Genomic DNA, 14,805 nt, shown 5'->3' on the forward strand with positions numbered 1-14,805 from the left:
CCCACCCCAAGTGGCTCCCGCTGACACCACACAGGCACCGGGCCCGGCTGGAAAGCATCGGGCACTCAGCCTGCTGAGCTCACCCACCTTCAGGAGCTTGTTTTGGACTTGTCCTGATAAAATGAGCCTCACCGTGATTCTCAAGGGTGCGTTGTTGATACTGTCTTACCAAAACAAACGGCGACACGCTACCTGGTAAAACTCCCGGCAGGTCAAACTGGGAAATATCCCCAGGAAGAGCTGGGGCTGGCTTAGCCCAGCCGCTGCCAGGATTAACCATGCGGATTTAGCAGCCGGGGTGACTCCAGCTCAGCACATCACGCTGTCCCACCCGGGCCAGCCGCCGCCATGCTCCAGCACCGGCACCAGCAAGGTCCCCTGCAGTTGGCAGGCAGCAGTGGTGGGACGGGGTACGGGCAGGCAAAGGCTGGCGGGGGGACCAGCTGCCATCGGCACTGGGGGGCCTGGATGGCTGGAAAAAGGGGTGGGAGAGAAATAACAAAGCTGTAAATCATGACACAAAACATGCATTCATTTTATTCACAAAAACAGCCTGGATCGCTAAAACATTACAAACAGCATTTCAATTTAATGATGTAGAGAGAGCTGGGGAGACGGGGATCTGAACAGGAGAGAAATATCACTTTTTGTAACTGCTTCAGCACAGGTCCTGCAGTATTATTTTTATTTTGATTTTAACTTCAGTAAGTTTGCAAAAATTACTTCTAGGAGTAAACCGTTGCAATTAGGAGGTTTTTCTGTATGCAGTGTTTCTTGCTCTATATTAATAAACTAACATTGACATTTTTTCTTTTTTGTTTTTAATTATTTTTTCTTTTTTCAAAGACTGCCAGTTGTGTAGCAGTTGTTTTCTTCCACCTTTTATACCGAACCTCTTGCGGGTTAAACTTACATAGGTGAATGGCTAGGAAAAGGGATACTACATCGCTTTAAACATATTCTCATTTATAAACATGAAGTTGAGGCATTCTATAAACTATCCACTCTATTGTATGATGGGAAAGAATCAAATAAAAAGTATAAATGAGGGTGCAATTAAACAACTGTGCTAAATTACAGTAGTGCTTATTAGTAACTAGATTTTAAAAGGTTACTGTAAATTTACATTCCCTACACAAGTACTGCATCTTTCACACATAAACAACATCAACACCAAAACACAGAAAGAAACTGATTGTCCATACTCTGTCTATTAAGTCTTGGTACTTTACAGATCCATTGTTTTTTTCTTTTAATTATTTTTATTTGAAAAGCAGTTAAATGTCTGACTAGGACTCGAAGATGTTAAAACGAACGCAAAAAAAAATTATAAAAACAGGAATGAGATTTGCGAGAAAATATTTTTGGTTCTAAAGAGACACAGGTGCATCCATTCATTTCAGCCAAAAATCCCTTGCCTGAGACAACACAAGCAAGCAGTGACATTGCACTTGGATGACAGAGCTTTGGGATTCCCATTCCTACTGGAACCATCTGAACGCGGCTCCTGTAGGAAGCATCACCTTCTGGAAAGGAAGAGAGACAGGGAGGGGGATAGAAGAAGAAGGGACAAGACGTTAGGTCGGGTCCGGCACAGCCGCGCGGCACCAGGGCTGCATGCCCACACCCCCCGCTCCCACCCCTGCCCTGCATCCTGGTCACTGGCCTCGGGACAGATCCAGCCCAGGCTCAGCATCCCCCGTTGCCGCCACACATCCCAAGGTTTCCAGCCTGCCGGCAAATGCTGGGATGCCAGAAGGAGGGAGACGGGGTCCCCCTGCTGCTGGCCCCCCCTCCCTGGCAGAGCAGCTCGGCCATTGTTCCCGCGTCCCCGCGCCACGGCCGGCACAATGGCGCAGCCCCCAACTTCCCCTGCAGCCAGCACCGAGCACAATGGCCGGGCCGCGGTGAGCTGGCACGGCCCAGCACGTCGTGGCCCTCGCTGCCAGCCCCCACCGTCCCTGCCGTGGGTGGGCAGACGCCCAGCGGACAGGAGCCCGGCCAGCAGATGGGTCAGGGAGTGAGCTGGCTGGGCCTGGGGCCACAGGGCCTGGGAGCTGCTCAGGACACATAGGAAGCACCCTGCTGCCACCCAGCCACGCTGAACAACCTTGTCCCCAAGAGAGCGGCACCAGCAAGGACCTCTCAGCGTCTCGCAGGGGAAGAGGGATGAGTCCTACCAGGCTCAATCCCACACATAACAAAGCACCCAACAACAGATGAGACCCCTCTGAAGCCACCTCCAGGAGAAGCGGTGTGGGGCAATAGCCCAAACAGCTCTGCCATCCTCTGGAAGAAGAGCCCAGCATGTTTCCCAGCTGGATGGGGTTGGAAGCCTCTTCAGCATTCATGAGACTGTGGGTGGAGTATGCAAGGGCCACAACGTCTCAATGCCAACAGCCCCCGAGGAAGGCCAAGTTATGCTAGCCAGCACATAGGACATCATCACCAAGAGCACATGCCTCAGAGGGCCCTTGGGCTCCTGCCTCTTCAAACAAGCAAGGGACACCAATGGAAAAGAAGCCACAGGCTGCAGTGATGGGCACAGGGCTGCAGTCTGGGCTGCCACAGGGTGGTGTGGGTGACAGCCAGCCCCAGCCCCACTCCCAGTGTCGGGCCCCTGTGCAGGGCTAGGGACACCCCATGTGTTGTCCCAAGAGTCAAAACCATGCCACAGTCCAGTCCCTAACTCCACGCAGGAGCCAGACGGCTCTCATTGGATCCTTCTCTCTGATCAAGACACTCACCAAACCTCAATGAGTAACCAGGACAGCATCTCCCCCCACACCTGTGGGACGGACCCCAACATGCTCACTTCCATCGGCACCACGAGATAAACATGGGGCTTGCGCAAGGGGAGGGGGGCAAATGGCAATAATGGGCAGGAGCTGGTGGTGCCCAGCTCCTTCTTCCTGCTTCCAGCCTGTGCCTGGTCCTCTGGGCAAACCCAGCTCGGGCAGTCAGTGAGCAAGGAGCTGCAGGCATCACCGCTTCCCCAAAGGTCTCTGCAATATGTAATCAGGCATCTGGGGAAGATACACGTGCCTCTGGCCGATGATGCACGGGGCTGCGGCACAGCATGCTGCCCACATTGGATGCCGCCCAAGGCACCAGACATGGACCTGGCAGGGCAGAGCATAGCGGACTTGCTAGCAAGGGCCACCAACACAGATACATCATCCCAGGAGAGAGGAGTAAGGGGAGAGGGAGCTCCTAATGGGTCTGGAGGGAGATGTCTGATACAGATCACCTTGAACACCTATGCTCCTTTGTTATTAAAGGAAGATGGACAGCTAGCTCTAATGTGAATGCCCAGGATAGCTCACCCCCTCATCTCCACGATCACAGAATCACAGAATTACCTGAGTTGGAAGGGACCTTCACAGACCATCCAGTCCAACCCCCCTGCTGTGTGCAGCTCTTTCACTAGATCAGGTTCCTCAAAGCCTTGTCCAACCTGACCTTGAACCCTTCCAGCAATGGGGCATCCACAGCTTCTCTGGGCGTCGTGTTCAGTGCCTCACTGCCCACATCATAAAGCATTTTTTCCTTATGTCCAACCTAACCCTGCCCTCTTCCAGTTTAAAACTGCTGCCCCTTGTCCTGTCATGATGGCCTTGGTGAGAAGTCTCTTGTCTGTGAGACCCATGTGAGGGTGGCAGTGACCCTCACACCAGCACTAGCTGAGGCACCAAGGCACTTCACCAAGGCTTCTCAGGATGGAGAATACCTCTGCTCAGTCATATCCTGACTATCTGTGGCCTTTATGTGACCTACAGCTCCAGAGACAAGCCCAGGGTGACCTGCCCAGGCATGGCCACCAGCCCTCATGGCATTACCTGGGGTTGCTGGGACTGGCAGAGCCCGGAGGGGCCTGGTCAGTGCAGGGACATGCTGCTGCCTGCTCCAAGCATCCACCTTGCCTCACTGGTCTTAGAGCCTCAGCCAGCCACCACTGGGACACCAGCAGCAACCGGTTATTCGGGCTCTGTAGATGTGCAGATAAAGCTTAACGGCGGCAGAGGGATTTAGCCCGTTTTTTTATGCCACCATAAAGGTTTAATTCTATTTTTTTTACTGCTTGATTTTAGATCAATGTTTAATCACAGCTGCGGCCCCTGTCCAGGCTCTCCAAGGACGCTCCTCTGGATGCACTGGGCTGCCAGACCAGAGCCACTGCTGGCTGCTCTTCTCCGGGGCAATGGCACAACTCCCCCACATGATGCTTCACAAAGCCCTGTGAATTTTTCAGCCCCATATAAAGGGCCACTGACTGGCCGCTCCTGTCCTGGTATTAAGCACTACAGTGTGATGGCACCCCATCAGGACCAGCAGTCCTTGGAGCCGCCAAACTGGCAGCAGCTCTGCATCCTGGCCACCGCCACCTCCAGATAGGTCTCCACCGCGAGGCAGGTGCCAGTAGCTGCCTTACGGCTGGCCCAACACAACGCATTGCCAGGGCTGGTTACATAGGGTGAGGTTTAACAACCCAGCCACTGACGCAGGTGACCTTTGGACATCAACCAGGGCCCTAGCATCCCTGTCCCAGCCACACACAGCCACAATCTCGTTCAACCCTACCAAGGTCAACACACGGCGCAAGTGGATACCCTGCGAGAGAGGAAGATCTGCTCTGAAAAGGGGACAGGGATGTCCTGGAGTGACCCACATCTCCCAGGCATCCATCCCCACCAGCACATCTCTTTTCAGCCTCAACACACCCACGGTCGTGCCCAGGAGGGATGGGAACCCATCTCTGGGGGAGCCTAACTCTATCACATGAAGAGTCCTATTTCAGTGGCTCCAGTTTCTCAACCAGCCACAGGATGGGGAAACCAGTCAAGGGGGTGACCGTTTCACAGGCTCCCAGTGCTATTTATCATCCCCAGACCCAGCGCAGTGCTGGGAGAAGGAAGCAACTCCTCCAGCTTCTGCAAGCTCTGAGTCTATTGACCCGCTTTAGGACTCTTTGGAAGAGATGAACTTTTTTTTTCTCCCTTTTTCCCTTTTTCCAGATCACTGACTCAGCAAATTAGAACAAGAATATAATTTAGCAATACAGCGGTTTTTGAAAGACACAGTCCCCCTCTCCTCATCCCCACCGCCCAAACAGATTTTTTTTTTCCCCTTCACTATTCATTCAGAGCTGATGCTAATTGAAAAACGTAGAATGTGGCTAAGAAAATGGTCTGTTGTCTCTTTGGGACAGAGGATGGGCAATGCCCTCATGCCAGGATATGCAATCCAGCTGATGCCCGGGTGACTTCTTAGCCTTTGCTGGCTCCAGGGATGCGCTCACTGGCAGGAAGCAGCATGCCAGCACAGCTGACGGTGGGATTGCCTCCCACAAATATCAAACCTGGCCTAAGCACAGCACGTGGGGGACCCAGAAGACAGGTCTTGGCCCAGAGCACCCACAGGGGTGCGGCAAGAGGCAGGCTCTGCCAGAGCAGCGTGCACACACACCACCTCTGCATTGCATCCCAGTGCTGCTGGCACCCAGCCCTCACCCACGCCACACCATGCCACCAGCAGCTGCCCACAGCCCTGCCTGCACTTCAGACCCATGTGATGACCCAAGTCACCAGACTCGTCCTGTGCTCCCCATGTGAGTATCATACCTCCCTGGCAGAACTGACAAGGTGGCACCCCAACCCAGCAGTAGCTTACAGCAGCTCCCCTCCGAGGCCAAGGGCAACATCCATAGGCAGACTGTGGTGGGCAGTGACAGCCCAAGTACCGCCCCAAAGGCTCACATCAGGAGGATCTGGGCATCCTGCTCCTCCAGGTGCCAAAGCAGGCACGCTGCCTGCAGGGACCACAGCTCAGCCACCACTGGAAAACCCAGCTGGTACCTTGTGGACTCATCCTGACCGCCCCAGACATGCTGGCCCAGGGAGACCTGGCATGGCTACAGCATGGGAGACGCTGCTCAGCACACGCTGCAGTTGTTTACCACCCACAGACCGCCGTGCTTCTGCTCAGAGCAAAGGGTGAGCTAAGGGTCTGGGCTCCAGCTGCAACATGGCCACAGGTATCACTATCACCGATTACTCACAATCCAAAAAGCCGCCTCCTGCCTCCCCATCCTCTAACCCGACTGCCAGGTCAGGAGCCACTCCCTGGCTTTGGAAGCTGCAGCCCACTGGGGACAAGGGATGCCAACGCTAAAAGTCAAGCAGAGACCCACTGCTGCCCACGCCTGCAAAGGGGAGAGCTACTCCCTACGTGGCCGGGGACCCCAGGGAGAGGCCCCAGCCCTCCCCCCTAAGCTGATCAACTCCAGTGCGTCAAGGAGGGCAGGAACTGGGGGCACGGGGCAGAGCACACATCTCATGGTGACAACTGTTAATGGAAAAGGGAAAAATAAGAAAGTAAGAAGTACCAGGTGTTTTATTATCTAGGGCAAGATCCGAACCCAGGAGTGCAGCCCGAGGAGGGGTTAGGGTGCCTGAGAGGGGCCGGTTACCTCCAGTGCTGCAGAAGGCTTCTTTTTGAGTTCTTCACATTTTCGGAATTTGCAAATCTGGTGGCCAGTTTTGCGATTCCTACAACTGCTGCACTGCTCGCAGTTTATCCGTCTTCGGCAGGGCGGGCACATGCCGCATCTTTTCCGTTTCTTTTTCCCCGAATTGATGGCAGATGCCAACTCATTCTGCATGGGATACTCTGCCAAGCCAGCCATATGGAGCGCGCTCTCTGCCAGAAACACGCCGGCAGGGGTCATAATGAAAAGGCCTGGGTTGATGGGAAAAGCCCCCAGGTAAGGAAAATCAGAGGGGCCGTTCATTGTCTCTGCAGCTGAGACTGCCTCCATGTCAGAGATACCAGTCCCGTGGTCGCTTGCTAGAGGAAGATGCTCCTGTACCACTCTTTTGAGCATTTCTGTCGACTGAGCAAACTGTTGTAGGGCGGTCTGTCCTTCTGAGGAGATCTCCGACACCCGGTCTAATTTGCTCAGCATACTAGAGATGTTTTTGTGCTTTGAGGTAGAATGACTTTTATCCACAGTCGCTTCATTGCCATTAGCTAAGGGGTTGCCTTTCTCTGAATGTTCGCTTACCGAGCTGCTGCTACCAAAGGTGGAATAGTGGGAGAGTGGACGGGACTTCTTAAGACTTTTGTTCAAAGGTTCACTTATTATTCCACTTTTGTTCCTCCTCTCGGAGTTGACGGGGGGTTGAGAGTCATCTTGGTTATTTTTTTCCGTCTCTGGCTTGTTCCCAGTGTCTTGATGGGAGCCCAAATTTGACATGGTGCCCAGAGCACAACAAAACCAAACCCAAAATTAAAAAAAAAAAAAAAAAAAAAAAAAACCAGCCAAACACCAAAACCCCACCCCCAATGCCAAAGCAAAAGACCCCCAAAGCCCTTCTAGTAGCACCAGCCCGCCAGCCACCAGGGAAAGCTCAGACGGGAACGCTCATCAATGGGGCGTCTCCTCTGGCGTCGGCTGCAGAGTACTTCAGGCCGATCTCAGTGCAAAAACATACTCTGCGGCTCTGGTACACAACATGCGGCTCTGGAAGTAGAAAAGAAAAGAGAGTTAGCACTGGCAAGAGCCAACAGGCTTTTCAAAGCAGCTCTTCCTCCCCCTGCCATGAAAGTCTCAGTGCCGCAAACAAAGAAACTCCAGGGAACGGACCTCGGTGGAGATCCGTTCCACTGCTCTTTAAAAGGGTCACCGTCCAGACAGAAATGGGGGGTCACAGGGGAAGTCCTGGCGTGGTAGCAATGGCACTCCAATGCTTAAAGGCTTTCTGTGCCCAGCTCTCCTCCCCCAGGGACTGCAGCCCCAGGGAAGTCACGGGGCTCATCCCCTACTCCGCTCCAGCGACATGCAGCCCCTGTGCCGGATGGGACCGCGGGTGTTCACAGGATGTCCCTGCGCTGGCAGCCAGAGATCGTGCAAAGGGCCCCCAGTCCCCACCCAGCAGTTGCCCGCACCCCCTGACCAGGTGCCACAGAGGCAGCAGGTTGCAGGGCTGCACCCCAGCTCCCCTGCCCCTCCACATCTGCTGCTCACCCAGCTCAGATCATGCTGAGCCTCTCACCCTTCTCCTCCTTCTCTTCCGCCCCTTGGACCCTGGTCCCCAGGCCAGCACTGCACACCAGGCAAGGAAAGGAAGCCACATGGGGAGCTACAGCTTCACCTCCAAACTCCACGAAAGAGATGAAGCGGCATCCCGTTCCAAGCCCCTGCAGTGCCACCTCCAAAGCCCATAGGGAGCTGCAGCATCTGCCTCCAAACCCCTGTGGCATCTACCACCAAACCCCATGGGCAACCACGGTGTCCCCTTCAAACCCCACGGGGAGCCACAACAGCCACCTCCATGCCCCAGTGCTGACCTTTGGCCATGGCCCTGCGTGCCCTGCCTGCATGCCCACCACAGCCACGCAGCCACTCTGGCGGCGGCAGGGGCTTGGCAGCAACAGCAAAAGCCTCCTCTCAGCACCGTTCCCCGCTGCGGGGACAATGCCACCGTCCCTGGGGCAGCTCTGGGGCAGCTGGGCCCAGTGTGCCTGTGAACACTTGTTGTTGTGAAATTCCTCCTCCTCCCCTCCCGAGCACACATGCACGCACGCACAGGCACCGCCAGAGTAATCAGGCTTTAGAGGAGAAAAGCTGCAGGGCTTAGCAGAGCAGGAACCCACGTCCCCACCCCAGCAGCAGCTGGGGGAGGGCAGCACCAGGAGGAGGCCACTCGCCTACCCCACCCTCTACCCTAGCTATCCCGCCAGCTTCCCCTCTGGAGCCTGGGCAAGGATGTGGCCATGTGCAGAAAGCCCTGCTGGGACCCTTGCTCCTGCCCAGGGGTGATGCAGCAGAGTGAGGGGCATCCCTGCACCACTTGCACCCTGCTCATCCATCACCCTTCGTGTCCCCTTCACCACAGCCGAGCTGCAACGCAACCCCCGCAACCCTGCTACAGCCCAGGCCCTTCCCTACGGACACAGTTCTGCAGCTGAGCTGCAGGCATCACCATTAAAACGCTGACAGGGGCAAGGTCACCGCGCCAAGCACCACGGTACTGGCAGACGAAGGCAGCCGTCTCACCCCAGTGCCAGAGCTGGCTTGCCTGCGGAGAAGCCCCCCCACCCTCACACTAAAAACCGCTTGCTTCAGCTGATTTAAGATGCAGCGCGGATCGATGCAGGGCTTGAGTTCCAGCCTGGAGCTGGCCAGGCCATGTGGAGAGGGAGGGCTGTGGCAGCAGGAAGCAGCCCTTCCCCAGGCACTGCGCTCTACTCTGGGCAGGGGGATGCCAGGGGGCGGCGAGGCTGGGGTGCCCCCAAAATGGGTGCTGGGAGCGTGGGTGAGCTGCTGCCGTGCGGCTGGGGCTCCCATCCCCGTCTGCCAGGGAGGTGGGGTCCCATCCCTGGAGGCGTTAGGATGGGTCACACCTTAACGTCGAAAGCAACGGGTGCTGGGGCCGGAGCAGGGAGCGGAGCAGGAAAAGCACCGGACAGGAGGATATGAGATAAAGCCACGCGGCAGTGTTATCTTGCGCCTGCCCGCAGCTGCCTTTCCTGCGGCCCTGCGCCTCTTCCGCCCGCGGTGCCGCAGCCCGCTCAGCGTGGGAGCCCAGTGCCAGGACGGATCTGCCCAGGATTTACCAGCCTGCCTGCTTGCCTGGCAGCACCACAACCACCGAGCTGTGGTGCTGCTGTAGCATTTACCGGGGCTCTCCAGGGGCACGTCCCACATCACTCAGAAAAAAATTCCAAGTCGTGCCCACGTGGATCTTGCTGCCACGCCGAGGGGTCCCCCTTACCCCATGGCACAGGGCAGCAGGGTCCAGGTGCTCAAGTGGGGAAGACATGGGATGGAGGCATGCCATGGTCGCCATCTCCATCACTTCACATCTTCCTCCACAGTCAGCCTTTCCCAGTTGGCACTAGCAGGCAGCTGCCCGCCAGTCCCACCCTGCTGCATAAACTGGGTGCCAACAGCTCCAAGCCCCCACCAGTCGCAGCCTCCTCCGACTGGGGCTGACGGCTGCAGAGCCTGGAGCACGGGCTCCCCAAGCACCCACTGCCGCAGCAGGTGACCCTGCAGGACGAAGCCAGCCCAGCCCACCAGATGCAGGTCCTCTGCTGCCTGTGGGGACAAGGGGCACACCGCCATGTCCCCTCCCAGCCCCAGTGACGCAAGACGGTGCTCAGCTGCTGGCACAGGGTGCTACGCTGAGCTGTGCTGAGCCATGCCGAGCCGTGCCGAGCCATGCTGAGTGGCGCCACCGCACAATCCCACCATTGTCCTGGCTGCTGCTCTGCCTCCGCCAGCTCCCGCCATCTGCAACGGCCCGGCGCTGCCCTCCAGCCCCCCAGGGCCGCACTCCTCCGCAGCGGCAGGCACCGGGCACCACTGCCATGCCAGGTGGCACGGGCCAGTCCCCCCTCCAGGGACCCCAGGACTGTGGGGTGCCTGGCTAATTTGCACGAAGGGGATGTCTCCCTCACAGCCCAACACTGCAGGACCACCCAGCGCAGCAGACATCTCAGCTGCTCCTCGCCAGCCTCTGCCCAGGCAGGTTGTTAACTGCAGCGGGGGGAGGAATTAATGATCTTAATCCCTTCTTTATGATTGACCCCAGCAAAGACCGTGAGGGCCCCCCCGTCCCGTTTCTGCCCCTTTTCTGGTCCCCATCCCCCGGGGAAGGCGCCGGGCAGCGTCATCTGGGTCCCTGTCAGAAGGTGCTTAGTCCCAGCCATGGCATTAAGGGGCACGTGATGGGCTCCCTCGCCCGGGTCTTTGCACCGGGCAGCTTAGCAACCTGGAGGGACGCCAAGGTTCAAGGGGACACCACCAAGGTCGGGAGGCCCCAGCCCGCACTCAGGAGCTTCCCAGCCCTTCGCAAGCCCCTGCTCCCCGCCCTCCACAACTTCCCTGCCAAGTACAGCCTGAGCCCAGAGGGTCAGAGAGTGTCCCAGCAGCTCAGCCCAGGGCTTCCCCCCAAAGCTCAGCCCAGCACCACCCCACAGCCCCTCTTCGCTTTGCCCCGGGGCTCCCTCCATCCTGACACACAGGCTGACCTCATAGGACCGTGCTGTAATAGTCCTAGCAGCGCCAGGAAAAATAAAGGTTGCAAAAGGATCTCTGGTAGTTCAGCATCCAGAGAAACCATCACCAGCTGATGGACTAAGAGTATCCCTGATTGCGGGCACCATTTACCGTCAGACGGGAGCAGGAGAGGAGCTTTGCTTCTCACAAAAAAATGACAAGCTGCGATTTCCAGCCCGCTCCCCTGTGTTATTTCACTGCATCGCTGGAAAGCCATCAGCTCCTGCGATGTAAAAAGTCTTCGTCTTCAAGAAAGAACTTCTGCTTTCCTTTAATTTTAAATAAATCAACCTCCTCCTGGAAAAGCTGCCAGTTGGTCAGCCGTGCCGTCAGCCGTGCACAGACACAGCTGTAAAGAGAGAAGAAAGCAGCAAAGCCAGAGCCGAGCTGCTCCCGGGCTCCAGAGACAAAGGGAGAATATAAAAATTCGGCTTTTTTCTAATCCCTGGGCGCTGGGTGGGCACTGGGGGCGGTGGCTTTGTCCAGCCGAAGCAGACGGAGGATGAGGACGGAAGGGACCCCGGCATCTTTTCAGCCTTGAGAAAGGCAGTAATTGTCCCCTCCACCAGGTTTTTGTCCCTGCTTCCTTCCCCTCGCCATGCGGCTGTCTGCCCAGAGCAGTGCCCACCTCCCTAGCAAAGCCCTGGTGATGGACGGACAAACGGATGGACAAATGGACAGACTCAGCTGCACCACAGGCAGCCCTAAGGAGGACATCCACCACTATCACTTGCTCCTCTCCAAGGCATCCCAAGAAGGATGTAGGTTGAGGGATGCTGCAGCTGAAGGCACCATCCCAGCTAGAGCTACTGCTCCAGAGGCCGTGCTCCCCAGCCACCCTGGCCAACAGTCATGGACAAAACCGAGGGATAGGCAGGACTCCGGAGCCATGGGTGGTGGGAGCAATGCATGGGGCATCCTAAGACACCCTTGAGGCTCCTGGTGTCTGAAACACACCCTAGGATGAGCAAAGCCAGCAGGTAGAACAGGACCACCACCCTGTAGCACCCTGTAGGGTCAGAGGGTCTAGCTGCAACCCAGGTCAAAGGTTCAGGAGAACAAGCACCACCAGAAGAAGATTCAAAGCTCCTCCAATCCCAGCACCACAACACCTGACTCAGCTCCCAGGTACCCAATTTCCACAGCAGTCAGACCTGCTGGTCTTTCCACCAGGTGACACAGGTCAACTGAAAGCCAGCAGTGACGTCTCATCACAGCCTCATCGACCACAAGTCAGGCAGCAGGCACCAGACCGAAGGGCTACTGGACCTCTCCAACCACACTAGGAAGCACCATCAAGTCTTGAGCTTCCAGGGACTCAGCCAGGGAAGAACTGGCCACTGGGACTGCTGGCAGGGCAGAGACCCATGGCACCATCACCTCTGGGCTGCTGCTTCTATGAAAGCCACATGGGGAAATGAGGTGAATGAAGAGAGAAATCAAGCTGTGATCTCCCAAGGCTGAACATCCCTCTGGGACACCCATTCAGGAAGAACGCTGTGCCTGGTAACCAGGCACCCTGAGGCAAAGGATGTCCTTCATTTTGTTGTTTGCAAGCCATTGCCTCCATCAACCCAACAGCCTCCAAGCTCTGCTCTTCCAGTTCATCCTCCGAAAAACTGGTCCAGCCAGAAGATCGACTCCTGGATGCACCATGGAAGTCACCATCGCCCACCAAATTTTATCCAGACATCAGGAGAGGACACCAAGGCCTGGTAGAGGTTTGAGTGGTGTTATAAATGCTAAGCCTCGCCCTGGGTGTTTGCAGGTTAACAAGCCAGAGGTACGACGGACTGCCAGATGGGCAACTCGCGTGGATATAGTTCATCTCCCATGCTCCAGGACATCCTTCGAAGGGCCAGTTGTGGCAGCCACTCTGCTCATCTCTGCTGCTGAGGTGGCACTGAGGGATGTTAAGAAGCCAACTCCTGAATTAAAAAGGCTATGGAAGATTAAATCCAGCATCTGGAGTTAGGCCTGGAAGCAGATGGCAAATCATCATGGTGCACAGAGTGGCTTTCACCCGTCTCTTCCTTGCAGGCAGCCGCTCTGCTGTGGTGATGCCTCCCAAGAGCAGCCCTAGATGCACGCACAGCCCGGCCACCAAGGGCCAGACGCGTGCCCTGCCAAGCACACCCTCCAGGCACGGTGAGGTGAGGCCATGCCACTGTCCTGCAGGTGCCCAGCTGAGCAGGCAGGAGGTGATGTCACCTCGCCAGGTGGGCTCCCTATGCTAGCGCTCCATCCAAGACATATTTTTCCCCCACTGGTGGTGGGTTTCCCCACATAACCCCATGGCTGCAGTGGGCTGCCCAATGCACTGGCACACAATCCTGGTATGGCACAGCCATGCAGGGATGCCCAGCTTGTACCCAAGAAAGGCAGAAACGATCACCAACACGCCCTGGACTTCCAAGGAGGTTACCACTGCGGAGAGGACAAGGATGTCCCCAGGGACACTGCTGCTTCCATGCCCATCCTTGAACCTCACCCTGCGGCCAGCCCCGAGCACACCACGCCACCCTGGTGAGCTGCGGTGCCAGCAGAGCCAGAGCCACCGCTGCAGGGACCGACCTGCGCCCAGGGCAGCCCCACACCGCCCGGCCGGGAAACGTGGCTGCGTCCTGCCTCCGCAGGGTGGTGGTTACGGATTAAGGAGTCTTAAATGTCAGACGACCAGGCGCTCCCTGGAAATCCACTTATCTCCGCTGCCACTCGGAGCGGCCAGAGCCGGGCGGTTATGGAGATAACGCGATTTGAAGCGTCCACCCGAGCATTGCAGGGCTGCGGGTGCCCTGCGGACAACACCAAGCACCTCCTCCCCTCCTCCGCTCACCCAGCTGCTACCCAGAGAGCCGGGTGACGGCCACACTGCTCAGCCTGGGGGCTGCACCCACCTGCACGACCCCCCCCTTCCCCAGTTCGGGGGGATGAGGGAGTCTTGGCAGCCTCACTTCCGCGGCGCTCATCCATTTCTCCCCCCAGTGCCAAAGCTGCACCAATTTGCTGCCCAAATCCTAAAATGACTGTAACTAAAACCTACCAGATTGAGCCTCGGGAAGGCCCCCCCCTGGCTTGTGCCCCCCCTCCAAATGGGATTGAACAGATCCAAGCTCGCACGAGCCCAGCTCACAGCCAAGCAGCAGCTGACATTCACGCGCCATGGCACGGCTCTCTGCTGCTCACCCACTCCCCCCAGCTTGGCATCGCCTTGCCTAACATTGCCATTCTGGAGATGTGGCATCACTCCCAGCCCAGCAAGAACCCCGTGCCCTCTGCAAAGCCCTCCCAGACCCTCCTGGAGGGACCCCCAGCTCTTTGGTCCAGCTATTCCCCAGTGTTCCCTCCCTCAAGGCAGGTCTCCAAGGTGATGTCACGGCTCTGAAGTTCAGAAGACCAGGCTGAATGACCCTAGGGTGTTGGGGCCAGGTGGGTAGGGGGCAGGTACTGCCCAGGGGCAGATGCCAGCAAAAACGGGCATCCTGGCAGAAGCCCCAAGAGCCACCACAAGGGGCTGCAGGATCCCAGACAAGGCTTCGCCCCCAGCAGGCCCGCACACAGCCCACCAAGGCCAAGCTAAGACGTGTGAATTGTTCCTGTTAACAGATGGAGCGATTACAGCATAAATTACTTGGGGTCTAACCAATAACCAGGTCACAGAGAGACTGATCAGCAGGCACAGAGCTCCAAGAAGTTAATTAAAAATAAGAAAAAAGTTGTAGGCACTGTCACATGGGAAT

The 14,805-nt window shown here is 56.9% G+C and overlaps 1 protein-coding gene across 4 annotated transcripts in view; it reads right to left on the minus strand.

Moving 5' to 3' along the window:
* Nucleotides 1-511: 511 nt before the first annotated feature.
* The window catches only part of CXXC5 (CXXC finger protein 5), a 38,272-nt gene continuing 23,978 nt past the window's right edge, over nucleotides 512-14,805 (minus strand). For all 4 annotated transcript variants that reach the window (XM_055812676.1, XM_055812675.1, XM_055812678.1 and 1 more), the window contains 2 exons: nucleotides 6,470-7,522; nucleotides 512-1,526 (listed from right to left, as the gene is read on the minus strand). In XM_055812676.1, the coding sequence (XP_055668651.1) occupies nucleotides 1,482-1,526; nucleotides 6,470-7,255 (831 nt within the window). In that variant the 5' untranslated portion in view covers nucleotides 7,256-7,522 and the 3' untranslated portion in view covers nucleotides 512-1,481. The remainder of the gene's footprint in view (nucleotides 1,527-6,469; nucleotides 7,523-14,805) is intronic.

The sequence above is a fragment of the Falco peregrinus genome, chromosome 8 (assembly GCF_023634155.1).
Source record: "Falco peregrinus isolate bFalPer1 chromosome 8, bFalPer1.pri, whole genome shotgun sequence".
Classification (NCBI taxonomy): Eukaryota; Metazoa; Chordata; class Aves; order Falconiformes; family Falconidae; genus Falco; species Falco peregrinus.